Here is an 18374-nt window from a genome sequence, read left to right as displayed (position 1 = left end):
CTTGAAAGTAAAAGTAAAAAGTAAAATTTCAGTGATTTTCGGTAGGCATAAGAGCAGGGGCGGTTCTAGGATTTCATCTTTAGGGGGTTTTAGCCCTCAGTGAGAATTTAAAACAAGAAGAGTTATATATTATATATTATATGACTACATAGTAAGCCAAAAGCTACGGTATTATTTAAAATGGCAAAAGTGGACACCAAAATTTTATGCATGATGTAATGATGCCAGTTTTGAATCAAATCAGTTCATATTATGTGTGCATTCACTACAGTGTGTCCAATGAATGCTGTCTTTAATAAAAAAAAATATTCACAAGACAAAAGTCCAAAACAATAAATGTTATTTTTATTTAGTATTTAATGGATTGTTTGCATTAATATTTTGTTTGTGCTAAAAACTCTGGTAAAGAATAGTGAAATTTCACTGCTTTTGGTTGCCGTCTTTGCAGTTTTCCGCCGATTAACGTTATAGATAAACGCCTCCAGCTCTGACTGCGCGTGCTTCCGCGTGAGCATGCGTGCGTGAGTGCGTAATGCAATCTAGGAGCAGTGATTCACCAAATCTCCCTTATTGCAGTCGCACACAATTCTTCTAATTTTATTTTGTAGTAACGAGTAACGAAGATGCTTAGTGGAAATATAACATATAATACATATAATATATAATATAACGTGAGTAAAAGTATACCTTTTATCTAGGAAATGTAGTGGAGTAAAAGTGAAAGTTGACATAAATTTGAATAGCGAAGTAAAGTACAGATACTTGACATTTCTACAGTAACGAAGTATTTGTGCTCCGTTACATTACAACACTGGTATCCGACTGTTTATTAGGTGTTGCTAACCAATCAATATATTTTTTACTATTGTTTATCCATTCCTATATCTGAAAACATCAAATGTTATATCAAACAACTGTTATATAGTCATACTGTATATAGAGTATAAAACACATACAGATGGGTATATTATATTGTTAAATATTGTTTGAACATTCAGTATTCACATACAGTATTTACACTGGTTGGTCGGCGCTGTTTCTGTTACTGTATATTGTCTTTTGTGTATTGTATTTTTTTTGTACTTTTTGTATTGTCTTGTAACTTTTTGTCTACACTGTCTTTTGTCCTGCACGGTCTTGTCTGTCTTGTCCTGCTCTGTTTGCACCAGGTTGCACAGTTGCACTTTATGTGGCTAAGACTACTTACAAGTCCTTAACCCTGTCTTTGTTTTTATGTAGCACCATGATCCTGGAGAAACGTTGTCTCATTTCGCTATGTTCTGAAACAGCTATATATGGTTGAAATGACAATAAAAGCTTCTTGACTTGACTTGACTTTTATGAAGCACCATGGTCCTGGAGAAACATTGTTTCATTTCACTCTGAAATTAATCAGCTATACATGGGTGAACTGACAATAAAAGTTTGACTTGACTTGACTTGCAACTCCACACTCCAGCTAGATGGAGACACAAACTTTTTCTTTGTTAAAATATTTTTTTCTTTGTTAAGAAGTGCTTTGCTGTTTATTTAATGTTGTTGAGTTAATTCCTGCATGTACATTGCACAGAATTAATAAAATCTGCTCATTCATACAGTCACTCATTCAGTCACTCACTTTCAGTAACTGCTTTATTCTGGTCAGGGTTATGATCCTAGCACATTATACTTTTTATTTATTTGTTTGTTTGATATAATAGCTTTTTCTGTGTGTGCCAAAATGTCCATATTAAATAACAGTTTAATTGTCTGTAAGTTACAGTTTAATTGTCTGTAATATTCTGTACCAAGGGAATATACTCCACTTATGCCAAGAAGCAACTATTCAAAAGACATTTGCTTGAGTAGAATAAAAAAGCACAAGTAAGACATAGTACAGTGAGGTACTGAGTAAGGTATTTATCTCAACTGAAGACATATGGGAAAGACATATATGCCAATGCTCTGAACCATCATCAGTGTTCTGAGAAGAATCATTACAGTATAATTACAGAGGCATGCAGAATTTATGCCAAAGCTCTTACAGTACAATATGCTCTTACAGTTTTGTGGACAGAATTCCGCATTATTCTTTTTATTACTTACTTTCTTTTCAAGGCTTAGATGATTTTTTTCATGCCTTCTATTTTAACAGGTTGAAAAGTTGCACGATATTGCCCACTCAAAGGTTTCTCTCAATTATCAGATATTTTCACTGAAATAAGGGCTGGTGCTCCAACATAAAAAACAGCAATGACAAAAAGCAAAACATACAGTCCATTATATTTTTCAAGATTCAAATGATAGGTTCAGGTCTTTGTTGAAAATGGATAATCTTTAGCACTTCATTCTTCTGCTCAACGAGAAAGGTAAAGCAAGTCATGGAAGTAAGAAGCCAGAGACAAAGTTTGTATGTATATATATATATATATATATATATATATATAGATAGATAGATATATATATATATATATATATATATATATATACAGTACTTGCTCGCCACTTCGCGGTTCAAGTTTTGCGGCCTCAGTGCATCGCGGATTTTTCAAAAATATTCATCGAAAAATAAAAATGAAATAATACCGTCATATCGGCAGCTGTATTGCGGAAAGCAGCATTGTTTCATCGTGACGCATGAGAGAAACAGTTTCCCAGGATGCCAGACAAAGAGAGAAACTCTCTCATGCCTCTTTTCCACCGGAAAGAACCGGGTGCTGGTTCAGAGCTAGCACTGGTGCTTTTTCAAAGTTGGTTCCACTGGCGAACCTTCTAAGAACCGGTTCGCCTTTCCACCGGCTAGAGAGTCATCACAGGGCCGAGTCTGATGTCACTGTATACGTGTCACGTGTCCCAGCAACTTTAGCTCAGTGGTTCAGAGCCGGTGCTTTGGCGGTCGAAACAGAAAGAACTGGTTCTAAATTAGGCTCTGGCTCCAAACCAGCACTCAAACTGCCTCGGTGGAAAAGGGGCATCAGAGGCTTTGTACATACCCACGGGCACTCAGACAAGGCACGTGATTGATTCCCGAATGAGAATGAGAGCACGAGTGGATGTATCCCATGAGCTGATTGGCTGCGCATCATCGCATCCTCTCCCTGCTTCTTCCCTTGTTGTATCTCGTTAAGCCCTTACAATGCCTCCTAAGCGCCATGTATAATATTAAGGTTTTATAATTAAACAGATTTAAGTAAAATATATATATATATATATATATATATATATATATATATATATATATATATATATATATATATAAAGTATAAACACATATTTTAAACATTCTGGTACCCACACACACATACGGAAATTCCTAGGGGGGTCAATCCTACTTCGCGGATTTTCATTTTCATGGTTCCAGTCTTCATTTACCGCAGTAAACGAGGGATCACTGTATATATACACATACAAATACACCTCACTTAATGCTATCAGAGAACCGGGAAGGCAGAGAACACAACCCTTTCAAGCTTATGTTTTGGTGTCTCACTATGGGATTTTTTTAACTCTTCTATTGCCAGATAGCCTGTATCAAACTCGCCTGCCAACCAATTTCCGGCAAACATCCAGAGAACTGTCAGTATGTGCTAGTATCTGCGCTAACATCTAGAATATAAAATCTTGCAAAAGTGTGCAGTGAGGACCAACTTGCCTCCTCACAAATATCCTGTATTGAGACCTCTTTAAAGAGAGCCTACAAAGTTGACATCCCCCTTGTTGAGTGTGCACGTGAACCAGGTGGATATGTAAGACCATTACTGGAATACGTCAGGGAAATCACTTTCACTATTCAGTGCGATAATCGCTGTTTTCTGATTAGTCTTCCTGAATGCGGTTTAGACCAAAACACAAACAGATGATCACTTTCTCTGAACCCTTCGGTTCTGTCCATGTAAACACGAAGAGCACACGCTGGGCATATGGAATTCAACCTTTGCTGATCTGGTGATGCAAATGGTGGGAAATAGAATGGTCTTAGCTCAAGAGGAACAACAGAATTAATGACTTTTGGCATAAATGCATGTGGCTTCAACACAACCCCTGCATCCCCCTGCATAAATTGCATACATGCAGAAAGTGCATCAACTTCACGCACACGTTTTGATGAAGCCAAGGCAAACAGCAGCACTGTTTTATATAATACTTTAAACTCAGCTTTGTCCAGTGGCTTGAATGGGGCCACCGTAAGAGCATCAAGTACCAGTTCTAAATCCCATGAGGGAAAAAGGGGTCTTGAAACAGGAAAAGCACAAAGCGTGACCTTCATAAAGAGGCACACTAGAAGATGCTGCCCAACAGTCTTACCATCAAACTCTATGTGACATTCTGATATGCTGATATAGCAGCTAGGAACACTTTTATCTTTGAGAAGGCTTTCCCTTGATCTATCAAATCCTGAAGAAATGATAGTTTCACTGACTCTGAGCACCGAAAGGGAATTTTGTGTTTACTTACGCACTATTGCTCAAACACGCCCAATTTACATATATACAGAGATCTGATATACGTACAAGGCTCTAGTGTTTTGTATAGTTCTAATAACACTTTTGGGCAAACCAGTTGCACTCAAATGAAACCACTCACTGCCCAGGTCCATAGTGCCAGGCGCTCTGGTTGAGGATAAAAATCTCTACCCCTGTCTTAGACAGCAGTTCTCTGCTCAGCTTTTCGTATAGCAACCAACCTCTGGCAAACAACACAACCAACAGCACGGAGATATTAATATCTGTCTCAATCCCTCCAACCTCACTCTATTGAGAACTGTGAATATTAATGTTACCGGGGGAAATGCATAAAGGAGAGTACGTGGCCATTCGTGTGCCAGCACATCTATCCCAGAGATGCATGCTAATCTTTCATGGAGAAGAAAAGAGGGTGCTGCACATTGATGTGTTCGACTACTTCCCTGTTCAGTTTTCAATTCCTGTAGAGAGGATTGACCCTGAAAAACAGATCCGCACGTACCCATGGTACGTTGCTCTCACAGATAAGAGGTTTGCACTGGCCCACAATATCAGTCTGCGTGCCAACAAGTGCAAGAGAAGCTGAGACTACTTTCTCCAGAAAAAAGCTGCCAGACTGCCTTCATTTTCATCGTCACTACCTGAGAGGGATGGGGGAAGCTGGTGGGTCGGTCTGTGCTGTCCCAGGCTGACAGTTCTTGTGCCTCCAGACACGCTTTTGTTCCTGATCTCGACTCTGACCCACTGCATTCATCCGTGGTGGTCTCTGCCGCCAGGGAATGATAAGCTGGGAGGTGGGCGAGCCGCCTCTTTAGCATAAGTCAGGTGAGGTTTGTGGCAGAGTTGTGCTTTGTATCTTTCTAGGCAGACAGAGCTGCAATGCCTTATTGTTTCTGTTCTTGCATCTCTTTTGCAGCTGGGCCAGAGCAGAACCAAAATACCTCGCATCACCTAGCGTGCCAGACACATCGTCCTGTAGCTTCACTTGGTTTGCGGTCAGCATAGAGATAGCGTTCAGGGCTCTGATTGGGAAGGTAATGTAGCCGCTAAGCGATTAGGATGCAAATATGCGGCTACTAACGAAGGTCTTTCTTTACTCCCTAAAAGTCAAGAACAGATCCCTCTTGAATGGGCATTTAGCCTGTGAAAGTTATATTGTTCCGGCTGACAGCGACTTCCTCCAGGAGATCTGGAAAAATTGGGCGGAGCAGATCAACACTAAGTCGGTGGGAGACTGGTGCCCCGCCCGAGGTCTAAATCTACCTCTTTGTCAGAGAGAATATCTGATTGTCCCTCAGTTTCGAAATTCAAGTCAATGTCCTCTTTCTCTTTGTCCGTGTTAGGTATGTAAGGGAAGGGAACACAAACTTTGAGCTGTTCACCCCAGGATAAAGTTGCCTTGGTGCTCTACACTGATACTGTAGGTACCTGTGGGGTGACAGTTGGAATGGGGCTAGCAGACACAAGGAGGTCCTAGACTGACAGACTAGCTTGGCATGCTGGCCTGACAGGCTAGCTTGGTATGCTAGCCTGCGGCAAAGGCTGTTCATAGTGAAATGCATGCAACACTTGCAAGAGCCATAACTCATGATTCAGTATAAGGAATGTAAGGCATCTGGTGTGAAGCTAGAAGGTTTTTTAATTATGTAATGACACTGTGCAGCTCCTCTTATACTGAAGAAGCCACTCCCCAGACACAACCGTCATGTCTGACAGCCAATAGGGACTGAGATTCACATTTGTCCTGTGGAGCATAGGTTTCGCTGTCTCATTCTGCGTATTCCTCAAAATCCGTAATGCGATAGGGATTTTGAGGAATACGCAGAATGAGACACCGAAACCTATGCTCCACAGGACAAATGTGAATCTCAGTTTGATATTATTATTAATATCAATATGCAAACATCATTAGTGATAAGTCACATATATATGTCACATTCAATAGCAATGTCACGTGTGTGTGTGTGTGTGTGTGTGTGTGTGTGTGTGTGTGTGTGTGTGTGTGTGTGTGTGTGTGTGTGATACAATTAGCTTGATTATCTGGCCATTAAAATTCATGTGGAAGTCATGGTTTCTTTACTCCTGCTGTTATTTTGAATCTTGTTCAAGATTTGTTGTAGTGTTTGTTCAGGTTTATGTTAATAAAGCAGTGCATCAGTTTGCATAAAAAAATCCTACAATGTAAACTTTTTATATCCACTGGGATTTCCACTGAAATCCAATCCAACATTTTTTTGCTGCTCTCAGGCCTTTGGTGATATTAGATTTTGCAGTGGGACCATCTCTAAAAAATGTAAACGTTATAAACACAGCATGGAAGTATGTCCCTGGTACTTAGATGTACAGTATCTAGATTTTTGTCGATCCAAAAGAGGAAACAAAAAATCCAAGGAATCCAATCTGCATTTGTATCTGACTTGTCGCATGACTGTAAAATGGCAGACATACTGTAGAATCTGTAGACATCTAAATACATTCTACCTCTAACATCAAGAAAGATAAATTATATCAGTCCAGAAGTAGCCATTCAAACCCAAGCCTTGACTCAACTCCCACCATGCTTGACCAATGAACATATGTTTTTGCTCATTAGCAGAGCTTTTCTTTTTCCACACTCTGACCTTCCAATTTCAATCTAGCCTTCTGATTATTGGTTTGTATCTTGTGGTATATCCTCTATGTTTGTGCTTCCAAAGTCACTCCAAGAGTTGACATTCCGAGATATTGTTTAAACAATCAAGCTAACAGAGAACATATGGGCAAAATCTTTATCCTTAGCTCACGTCTATACTACAGTTTTATTGAATTAAATTGTATTAAGACCAAATTAACATGAAATAACTGAAATAACTAGCACGTGTTAAAAGAAATACCATAGAAAATAGACTCACAGTGGTGAATTAATCTATATAATGTCCAAGTGGTAGTAGTAGACACATTCTTTTTCTTTTTAGGAGAAACTGGTGATCTGTGACAAGGCTAATAATCATTAGTGAACGCTGATGTTATGGCACTTACAACACTTTGCTTTGTTTACATGCGAGAAACAAAGTCCCATGGAGCATTAACAAAAACATTGGCATTATAATTATAATACAAAATTCAAGATTAAAATTAGATATATTTAAATGTGTATGTATTTATCCCCAATGAGCAAGTCTGAGGTGACTCAGGCAGCAGTGGCAAGGAAAAACTCCCTTGAACGGAAGGAAGAAACCTTGAGAGGAACCAGACTCAACGGGGAACCCATCCTCATATGGGTGACACTGGGGTGTGTGCTTATAAATATACAGTCTGACAAATGTTGTATTGATGCAAAAGACTGCATGGAGTCGGTATCTCCTGTTTAGTATCGCAGAGTCTAACTGGAGCTGGTAGATCTGTAGATGCCTCAGGATTCTCACAGAGTCGGCCTCATCTCAGTGGAGGTCCAAAATCTTCATCGCACCGCTTATTGTCATAGTTCTGAGAGGACCTAAGAAGAACCTCATAGGCTCTTTTCCGTGACGACTTTTTGACGACAACGCTTGACTAGGGTTGATAGCAGAGGGGACCGAAGCTTCAATTCTTCGGATGAAATAAGAGGTTGTTGGTAAGCCATAAGAGGCTTTAAACGGAGATATGCCTGTGGCTTTGTGGAGTTGTGATTAGAACTCTGGTGTTGGGCACAGGCGGTGCATGCCCCCACAAACTGGCGGATGTCCTGGCGGAGGATGGGCCACCAGAAACACTGCTGAATGGTAGCCAAGTTGCAGGACACACTGGGGTGACAAAACAGAGGCGAACTATGACACCCCTGGAGATCCTGGGAGCACAGATTGTTAGGAACAAAAAGTCGGTTTTCAGGAAATTGCTGGGAGTGGTTTGCCCAGATGTGGCCTGTCAGACCCTCCTCTTGATGTCCAGTTGAAGAATGCGAACAGTCACTGACATGGGAAGGACTTTGGTGCTAAATTCTTCTGGGGAGTGTAGGTTTGAGAGGGCATCGGGATTACCATTTTTGGACCCTGTGAGATAGGACAAGGTGAAGTTAAAATTGCTTATTGGATAATCAAAAGCCATCTGATGGGAATTGATAACTTTCCATGAGTGTGGTTTTCACAGGGAGGTACATATATAAACAGCAAACATTTTGGAGACAAAATCTAGACACTTGAAATCCTGGTATTTTGATGGTATAGGTTGTAGGTTGAGCAAAGCAGAAGTTTGATGGATATTTAAGCTCATTTTCATGGGACAATACACCTTAATTCTGCACAAATTTCAATTATGATCCTTGTATTTAGTCATGACAAAATCTTTTATTTTATCTTTTAACCTAACTAATTTGCAGTCGCAAATACATTTCCATTCGTTACTTGGTTTTACCTTACTGTGAGTGCAAAAGAAAACGGCAGCCAATTAATTAGTATACTGTAGGGGTAACATTAGTATACCGTACTGTAAATGCTCTAGTGTGGCAAATAGCCATTAAGCGATACTGTACTTTGTATCGCTTAAATTGTAAAACACTTTCTAGCAATCAATAATAAATATAATAAATATAATAAACTAGCAATCAACTCTAAATAATGTAGTAAAATAAATAAACAAATAAAAACAGCATGCTAATAATTAGGCATTAAATTTGGCATATATACCAAAATATGAGCAGAATACATGTCACGTGATGTCAGCAGAATACCCACGAGGCAGTTCCCCTCATTGTGCTGAGTGTTTAGATCACATGTCCATGTCGTAGTAATTCTGTGATGCCTTTTAATGTTGGGGACGGGGCTGCATGTGACGTCACGTGGTGTCGAGTGATGTAACCAGAATACACGGTGGGGTGCCAATACTTTTGGAGAAAGGTGGCTAGTGAGGGTTTGGACATTTCATGTTAATTCTGCAGTCATTATGGGATTCTCATTATATCACAGTACATGCAATTCTTCATGTCGAATTTGTTCCAAATTTTGGAATCTGGAAAAGTGTGGAGTGGATAGGTACATCTGTTCAGAGTCTCCTTTACATCTACAGTGACTAGGAGAGCACTAGAGAAATGGTGCCTGAGCTCTGCGCATGTAGCATGTATGAGAGCTTAGAGGAATTTTAAGAATTCCGCATTCAAGTCTATGGCATTTTTGGGATGCTCGATCGCCCACTATGGGAAAACCGAAGTCCATCCGTACCCCGAATTAGAACTTCGTCCAGAGTAAAGTCCTAAAGAAGCTGACCAAGTTGGTGTAAATCGCTCTAAAGCTTGCAGAGTTATAAACCTCCAAACCTTTGAATGGGGTCCTATGTAAAAATAAGCCACTTTGAGATTCCGTACCGGGAATGCTGGTATTCCGATTCTAAAAGCAAATGTAGAAAAGTCTTCTACAAGCCTATAAACCTTCTGCAACCCAGCATAACTGCTACTCCTCCTAGGGCTTTCGAGCCACATGCACCAAAATTGGGAATGTCGTAGAACTTTGGCTGAAGTTGGTTGCTGTTACTTTTCTAAGTGATCCAAATTGGCCTTTTTTTTGGCATAGACACCCATTATAAATTTTAGAGGTTTATAACTCGGCAAGGTTTTAGCTATCTACACTAGACTCGGCCAGCTTCTTTAGGAAGTTACTCTGGACAAAGTTTTAAATTGGTGTACCGACTGGCCTTTCAGTTTTCCTGAAGCCCCACCCCCAAATATGCAAAATCAAAAAACTTTCCACAACATTGACATGTGACATATCAAAACACTCAGCACAATGAGATGAATTGCGTCACAGGTATTCGGTTGACATCATATGCTCGTGTACGCTCGCCTCCAAAAGTATTGGCACCCCAGCATACCGGCCTTTGGGAATATTTGGGGTTTCCATAAAGCCAAGGTGTAGCACAAATTCAGATTCTATTCTATTAAGGTAATAGATTACATATCATGAACATTTTAACATACATGAAGCATTTGCATCTCGGGTCAGCTTAGGGTTTTGGCAGAAAGCAATAGTAAGTTATTAGTTTATCTTACCTGGACCACCAACGATTGCATACCAAACCACAACAACGATACTAAGGCAGCAAAAGACATCAGTAAGTTCCCTAAAAGAAAAAAATGCATTAGTGTCTACATGTCAGCCTACGTAAGTCCTAAGTGGTCATGCATAATTATGTTTCTTTCTTGTTTTATCGTTTAACAGCAACCTTTTAACTACACCACAGTCACCCCACACTGACTCAAATGAAGACTGTATGTCAGTTTGAACTTTGTCAAATATCTATTCATGCTTTAAAGTGGACTTTGATAATAAGCCTGGGATATGTATGCGATCAACCTTGTTGGCTATCAAAAGAAGGATTTCTTTAAAACAACGCAGACAAAATCAAAATCAAACAGCCTTTAGTCTTTATTTTTTTAAATAAATTAGGAATTATGAGTTGCTCTGCTGTTGCAGGATCTGCATCAAGCTCCTTGACATGTAGGGTCGCTGTAGCGTCCCATCATTGCGCTCCAGGTCATCCACTAAAGAGAGAACAAAACATGAGCGACCATTCTACTGAACTAAAAATAAGACTTTTTTGATAGATGCTACTTACTAATGCAGATGGTGAATGCGTCCACACCCATGCTGTACACACTGAAGCACCCCTGGGCTATAAAGTACGATCCAATCATCACCATCTGTAACAAAAAAGTTTGTGAAAATTTGTATCACTGAAAAATCTAACATCTATTCTAATTTATGTGTTCATATGCGTGTGTGTGTTTTAAAATATTTCAAAACGTGTTAGGTGGTTATGGTAGAACGTACAGTAACAGGAAACCAGCTATTGTACATGAAGTCGGCCTGAAAAATGTCAGATGACACTTTTATGTCTCCATTGAAGAAGCAGAAGGCCAAGACACCTTAAAAGATATAGTAACTAATTCTCAGACAGTTGATCATCTCCTGCACAGGTTTTTATTGTAGTATAAATTTGATTTTGCTGTAATGTGACCTTGTGTTTTATACCTATTGCACCAGCCACCAGCAGTCTCCCAAAAAACAGCAGCAAGTCCGTCACCCAGTCTACCACCAGCACCCTGTGAATCATAATGAATTACATGCAATTAAACAAAGTACATGAAAGTAATTTGTCAAAAGAGAATTCAAGCTCTGATTTAACACACAATGTACACACTCATACACAGTAAAACAAAACAAACGTGTGAGGGATATTTTGTGACAGCTTACCGTTCCTTGTTCCTCCCGCAGAGCATAATATAGTTTTTAGCCGATATAAAGTAATCGTCTCCATATATAGCCATCTGTATATTAAATCACAAGGACATGGAAACACACACAATTAGTCAAGTTGTACACTTCTCTGTTGCCAACCTATAATAAATATTACTAATATAGCATAATGCTATATACGGTTGTCACAAAATGTTATAGGTGACATTAGGGCAACAAAAGGCTCACTAGACTTTTAAAATAATATAATACTTTAGTTGTCTGACGTAAACAATACATGTGCTATGTTAAAATAATTACTAAACTACATTTGTAATTAAATGAATTGCTGACCATTGTGTAAGTGTATCTGTTGAAATATTTGATGACTTTATCCAAGGCCCAAAAGAACAATTTTAGCACCAGCTTCAGAGGGTAGCAATAAAAATAGCATCTCTTTCCACCTGGGAGAACAATGGCATATTAGTTATTAGTGTTATAAAACAGCAACATAAATTATTAGTAAGAAGAAGACTGTAAATATATTTTTACTTTTGGTCACATCTTTAAGATATTGAAGAACAATCCGGATGCTCTGGAACATGGTGACGAAGACAGCACCAAATGCCATGGTGCCAGTGTGGTACCTACAAAAAGCAACGAAAGTGTTTAAAAAAGGTTGTGAAAAAAGTAGAAATGCACAAAGGAATGTACGTTACCGTAATGTCTGGAAGAGTCCTTTGGACACAGTATATCGGCCAATATTCTGAGGATTACTCAGAGACCAGTAGTAGGTGCTAAAGGTCCTGGCTAGTGTACACTGGCCCAGTGTGTTGATGAAATGTAGACACCAAAAAAATGCCAGCGCATTATAAATTTGCAGGTATCTCGCATTTCTTTGAAAAAAGCCATGTTCATCATCATATCGAACAAAGGCACAGCGCACTGGACACTCGGGATAGTCAGATGCCTTGAAAGTCTAAACAGAAAATGAGAATGAGAGGGGCAAATACAGGAAGAGAGAACAGGGTGCACAATCTGATATAAATCAAAATTAATCACTAGTACAAATTAGCAACTCTAGCTGTAATGTGACTCTCATTCTGTTCACAAAGAGGCTCAAAATTTCTGTCTATGAACCTAGTCATATGAATGTGTGTGTGTGTGTGTGTGTGTGTGTGTGTGTGTGTGTGTGTGTGTGTGTGTGTGTGTGTGTGTGTGTAACCTCTGGGAAACATTTGTCAGTGCCTCTTATGGTAATACACTCTGCCTTTGATGAGTTCAGGGCAATAAGGTTGTATACTGGCAGTCCAGAAGTAGCCAAATTTCTAAAGCAATAGTCAAGGTCACAGATCTCATACACTAGTAATATAAAGCTATTTTTAGATCTTTTCATAGTTTTAACTATATTACTTATTCACTGTTCTGTACTGAATGAGAGTAGATACAGGAAAGATAAGTGAGTACAGGAAGGATACATCGTTGTCACAGTGCAGAAGGTCACACAGAGTGTGACCAGCAGAAAGGTAACCAGTGGGTATGACATTGTAGACAACATCACAGTCATCGCTCTGCAAACAGCACAAATCCCACAAGTCAACAACGACAAAAAGGCAAAACTTAAACACAAAAATGGACACATCATGATTGACTAGTTAAATGTCAATAACAGAAAGTCTGGATTGCATTTTTTTTGTGTGCTAAAGAATACTTACTTGCTACACTCTCTCACCACTGCCAGAGCAGATGAGAGTCCTTTTCTTAAACACGATACAAACAACATTAACAGGAAAAACTCCAGAAAGCACAGAATCACCACTGTAACACACACACACCAGATAAAAGGTTATTTTTCTGCTCTAGAAAATACAGTAAATGCAGAATTTGCTTGTTTACATTATGTGCTTTCTAAGAAATGCATTTCAAGAAGAAGTGTATTTCAAGTACTGCATTGTATTGCAACTATAAAAAAAATTGACTTAAAGGTCACAGCTTTGTTTACATAGCAAAGAGGGGTGGGGCTACTAGGTGCTGATGTTGGATGATTTTTTTTATTTGGACACCACTATTGTCTGTTTGACTTTATGTCACTTTAGAGTTTGGGATAAAAAAAAAAAAAGAACTACTCACAGAGGGCCAGCCAGATCTCCTTCACTCGAAAATATTCTGAGAACTTAGACTGGAGGCTTAGGTCTCCAAATTTAAGCTCTGAGTTCATTAGGTTCTGGTATGCCTGATAACAATGGTAAATACCTATTACAGAGAGCACAGACAAGTTACTCACTCAGTTATCGATTTGCTCACCTTCAGGACTTGCAAGCAAATGAGTAAATCAGCATCAGCAGTATGCCAGAATCAGTGTTGAGGAAAATCAGAAACCTACCATATGCTCCCACGGACAGAACACCAGTGACGAGAAGTACGACCACCACAGGCGCACAGCATCGCATCAGCTGGAGCAGCACCATACTGACCACCAATGCAATCACAAGAGCTCTGAGAGAGGAAGAGGAATGTATAAATGCATACGCAATTTATAATCTGTGAGTGTATAATTTATATAATCACTGCCATTGACAGGAAATTTACTTACATTAATATCCAATACCATGTAAAGGCAAGGTCCTCGATGATCCTAACTTCCATTGATTTAGCATTAAACCCTGTAGTGAGAGATCTGTAAACACAAAATATATGTATCAGAACAAGACATTTATACAAACATAGCAACAAACAGTGTGTGTGCATACGTGTAGTAAAGTTACCTCGTAGCATACATTATGTCATTGATTGTTTTTTCTACCAAAACTGATCCAAATACAGTGAAGTTTGGTGGAACATCTTTTGGGTCAAAACTAGGTAGACATTTCCCATGAACTACAGAAAGAGAAAAATCATTAAAGAACAAAGCACACAAATGGGTGAGTGATTGTCATCTATTCGGCATGTACGTGGTCAGGACCTTTTTTGCTTGGCAGATAATATGCTGGGCACAGGTGTTTATCCAGGATTTCTTGCACTGTCTGTGAAAGAAATTATATTAAAATCTGTACTAGCAAAATTCAATGCAGAATATTACCAAGGCATCAATATAGAAATATTGATATAGAGCTAACTGCCCATCTTACCAATGTGGTCGTGGCAAGGACCAAACTGGGGTCACAGAATTCCTGCTGGAAAAATTCACTTGGTTTTGCATCAGCAGCTAATGCCTCAGGAGGCAAAAACCAAAATGCTGAGGGACACTTTTGAACACACACCTATGCATGCACCCACACACACACACACACACACACACACACAGAGCAAAGGAAATGGTTAGAGGCCCGATAGAGGAATAATTTTCTGATATATGTTACATTATCTTCTGCAGCTAATGACAGGATGTTAGAAATATTAAAAAAAAACAAAAAAACATTAGTTTGCTTGTCAAAGCTGCAAATTTACTACATACTGTATATCCTATTAAACTTTGTCTTCATCTAAGTAAAAATATGTGAAGGTGTGTTAACGTACTTGTGTCGTTGGGCAAAGAAGGCCTTTGAATGTTACAGCTGTTACTTTGACCTCAGGGACACACTTCAATACGTCAAAATAAAACAAATTGGGTTTTTCACTGATAAGAAAGAGATACAAAAATACAAATGAGGCTTTGCACAGACGCATAAACATGATTAACACATTTTAATTGTATTGATATGTTAAAATTGTTTTATATTACTTTTGTATATGGATGGTATATCTGTAAATATCAATAGGATACTCATGTATCTGAGAGGCTTACAGATTTGGTCCAATTCCACAGAATTGTCCAGCAGAGTTTTGCTCATAGATTATAAATTGGGGGTTTCCATAAAGCCAAGCTGTAGCACAAATTCAGACAAGATAATAGATTACAAATCATGAACAGTTTAATACACATAAAGCGTTTGCATCTCTGTTCAGTTTAGGGTTTTGGCAGAAAGCAATAGTAATTTATTAGTTTATCTTACCTGCACCGCCAAGGATTGCATACCCAACCACAGCAACAACGAAAAGAAGGCAGCAAAAGACATCAGTTAGTGCCCTAAAAGAAAAAAAAAATGCATTAGTGTATACACATCAGCCTACAGCAAGTCTTAAGTGGTCATGCATTATTATATTGTTTCTTTCTTGCTTGACTTAATGTTCTCGTGATCTCGACATAACAAGCTCTTTTCTCATGATCACCACTGAATTTTCTCGTTATCTTAACATAATAAAACTTGTTTGTTTTTTTGTGTTTACGTGGACCTCGGCACAAGAGCATCTTCGAGAGGCAGCAAAAGCTCAATAATGCAGCATCATGGATGATCGCATTCGCTTTTACTTTAATTAGGGACTCAGTGATTGACAATTTCTACATAAGTGTATGATACTTAATATGGAGGCTGTCTTCTAAGCCACAGAACAGTAAATAACTACAAAACAATTATTTTTTAATAAATGCATGACAAAATGAATATATGAGAATAAAGGTTTAACATTTTAATAATCCATTACATATTATAAATGGGGTACATAATGGAAAAGCAAAATGGAAAAGCCAGAATTCGCTACAGTGTTATTTTTAAAAATCCATTATAAAAATTACAGTCCCAATTGTTATTTAATCAAATAATTTCTGATCATTTCAGGATGACATACTCTATGGTCCCAATAAAGATCATCCCATTTCACTTTTGATTTTTTTTTAATAATTCCTCTTCAAATTCAGCATATCTGTCAATAAAGTTGTGACTGGAAGCACTATTTAATCCATTACAAAATGAACATGTCAAAATATTGGGTCAGAATAATGCTATGCTCAGAATAAACAGCAAACAATTTTAATGTGATTTTTTTTGAAGTAATAGCTTTTCAATGTCAGATCATTTCATAATGGCCTATTTACGGTCACTAAAGTAGTTTTACTCTGGACATTTTTAACAATCACTCTTAAAATTCACTGCATCTGTCAAATGAATTGTGCCAGGAGGCATTTTTTAATCCATGATACAATTTACATTTCAAATTGTTAGTTGATCAACCCAAATCAGATCACTTCAGGATCATTAATACTCTATGCAAAAAAGAAAAGATCAATCAATGTTACTGTAGAATTTGAAGATAATGTTCATTGAAAGTTACAATGTCTGTAATCCATTAAAAATTTATAATTATACTCATTAATTTAGATTCATGATAAAATGCTTGATTAATCTTTATTTTAAAGATTCACTTGTCGAGATCGTGAGAAAACGACTTTTGTTATGTCGATATAATGAGAAAACAAGAAAAGAAATGTAATAACGCATAGCCTCTTAAGACTTCCGTATTAGTCTGATTATGCAGAATTATAGCTACAGATGATTAAAATGATGTTACCCTATTGCCTTAATTTATCATTTTCACACAGGTCTAACACAAAGGTTGTAACATCATCGGTGCACCTTCCTCTTTTCGCCACCAGAGGGAGTCCTCACCCGAATACTAGCGCCACGCGGTCACTCGGTTACTTTCATTTTATGGATGTTTATCTCGCACGTGACGTTTACATTTTGTGAAATACTAATTATTTTTTCATAGCAAGCTTTCCCCTTTTGCTTACTGTGTCGTGATCTAGTTTTTTGTATTGCATCTTATTTCACGTTATTGATTGTCTGCTACTTTCTATTAAATAAATATTTATAAATATAAATATTTTGTTTTCTGAAATAAAAATGATGTAAAATGCTCCAACATTTACCTTTTAGAAACAGGGCCCCTGAATGTCGGATCATATGGGGCAGGTTCCCCTGGAAGAGAAATTCAGTGTTTAATTTATATATATATATATATATATATATATATATATATATATATATATATATATGGTAAATGCATGAACTATAAACGAGAACTAATTTATTTAATAATAAATCAGTGCACTAATAATTGTACTCAAAACATCAGGACACATAACGAGGCTTATGTCATGACTTATGTTTCAAAAACCGCGATCGATTTCAAAACTCACCAAAATTTTCCATCTCGTTTATTTTGATTTTCTTCATTGTTATTGTACTGTGAAATCAGAAAGAAAAAAATGTCTCTGTATTTTAGTACTAATAGTGACTGTTAGTGTTCTGATTACGTTAGCAGTAAATCGCACGAGTCTAAACAATCACTGGAATGTTATTGAATGTTATCACCATGACAACCAGCTCAGCATTCTACACCAAATTAGAATCAGAATGTGCTTCATTTTTACCGTCAGTTGTGACACACGGACATGTGGCTCTGTGGTTTTTTTTTTGTTTTTGTTTTGTTTTTGTTTGGTTGTTTTTTCTGGCTAGAGAAGAAACGGAATTAACTTTAAATTATAAACGAGGTGGAAATAGGCACAGAACACACAGTACTATGTGACTGTGGCTTTTGTACCTCGGACACAACACTCACAATAGACGAGTGTCAAATCTATCGAGGACAATGCAACCTAGATTTGACAGATAGTGTGCCAATACTTTTGGAGGTGAGCGTGTGATGTATTGTGGTGAAGTCACGTGACGTCTACTGCGTACATATGACGTCACGTGACATCATCAGAATAGCCGTGACGCAATTCCCCTCGTCCTGATGGTTTTGATTTGCCCATGTTGAGGGAATTTTTTGATTCCACTTATTTTGGGCAGAATTTTTGGGATTTCTGGTCCCAAAGGCCCATCAGTACCCCAATTAAACTGCTCACAGGGTCAGGGTTAGGGTTAGGGTT

General features: G+C 38.1%; 1 protein-coding gene and 1 long non-coding RNA gene across 2 annotated transcripts; both read right to left on the bottom strand.

Annotated features, from left to right (window-relative positions):
• Positions 1–7209: 7209 nt before the first annotated feature.
• On the bottom strand, positions 7210–10431 carry LOC125140013. Its single transcript, XR_007139199.1, has 2 exons — positions 9083–10431; positions 7210–8449 (listed from the first exon to the last, which is right to left on the bottom strand). It is a non-coding gene; the product is annotated as an uncharacterized LOC125140013 (long non-coding RNA).
• A 358-nt stretch (positions 10432–10789) lies between these two features.
• Positions 10790–17815, bottom strand: LOC113641707 (choline transporter-like protein 4). The gene is made up of 22 exons (XM_027144621.2): positions 17640–17815; positions 17370–17418; positions 15616–15689; positions 15408–15486; positions 15140–15239; positions 14752–14883; positions 14586–14646; positions 14389–14500; positions 14217–14300; positions 14007–14119; positions 13754–13876; positions 13339–13441; positions 13102–13194; positions 12849–12951; positions 12343–12602; positions 12176–12270; positions 11978–12087; positions 11642–11715; positions 11420–11490; positions 11219–11313; positions 11004–11088; positions 10790–10929 (listed from the first exon to the last, which is right to left on the bottom strand). Exons 1-22 carry the CDS (start codon positions 17674–17676, stop codon positions 10838–10840), a joined length of 2145 nt encoding a protein of 714 aa, XP_027000422.1. The 5' UTR covers positions 17677–17815; the 3' UTR covers positions 10790–10837.
• Between the last annotated feature and the right edge of the window lie 559 nt (positions 17816–18374).

The sequence above is a fragment of the Tachysurus fulvidraco genome, chromosome 23 (assembly GCF_022655615.1).
Source record: "Tachysurus fulvidraco isolate hzauxx_2018 chromosome 23, HZAU_PFXX_2.0, whole genome shotgun sequence".
Lineage (NCBI taxonomy): Eukaryota > Metazoa > Chordata > Actinopteri > Siluriformes > Bagridae > Tachysurus > Tachysurus fulvidraco.
Note: the sequence above shows the minus strand (reverse complement) of the source record. Positions and strands in the feature narration are given on the sequence as shown.

Coding starts and splice junctions, on each gene's coding strand:
- LOC113641707 (XM_027144621.2), bottom strand. CDS start 17,676: ATGAAGAAAATCAAAATAAACGAGATGGAAAATTTTG. Junction 14,884..15,139: donor TTCTTTGCCCAACGACACAA/GTACGTTAACAC, acceptor GTGCATGCATAG/GTGTGTGTTCAAAAGTGTCC. Junction 14,301..14,388: donor GACATAATGTATGCTACGAG/GTAACTTTACTA, acceptor TTGTGTTTACAG/ATCTCTCACTACAGGGTTTA.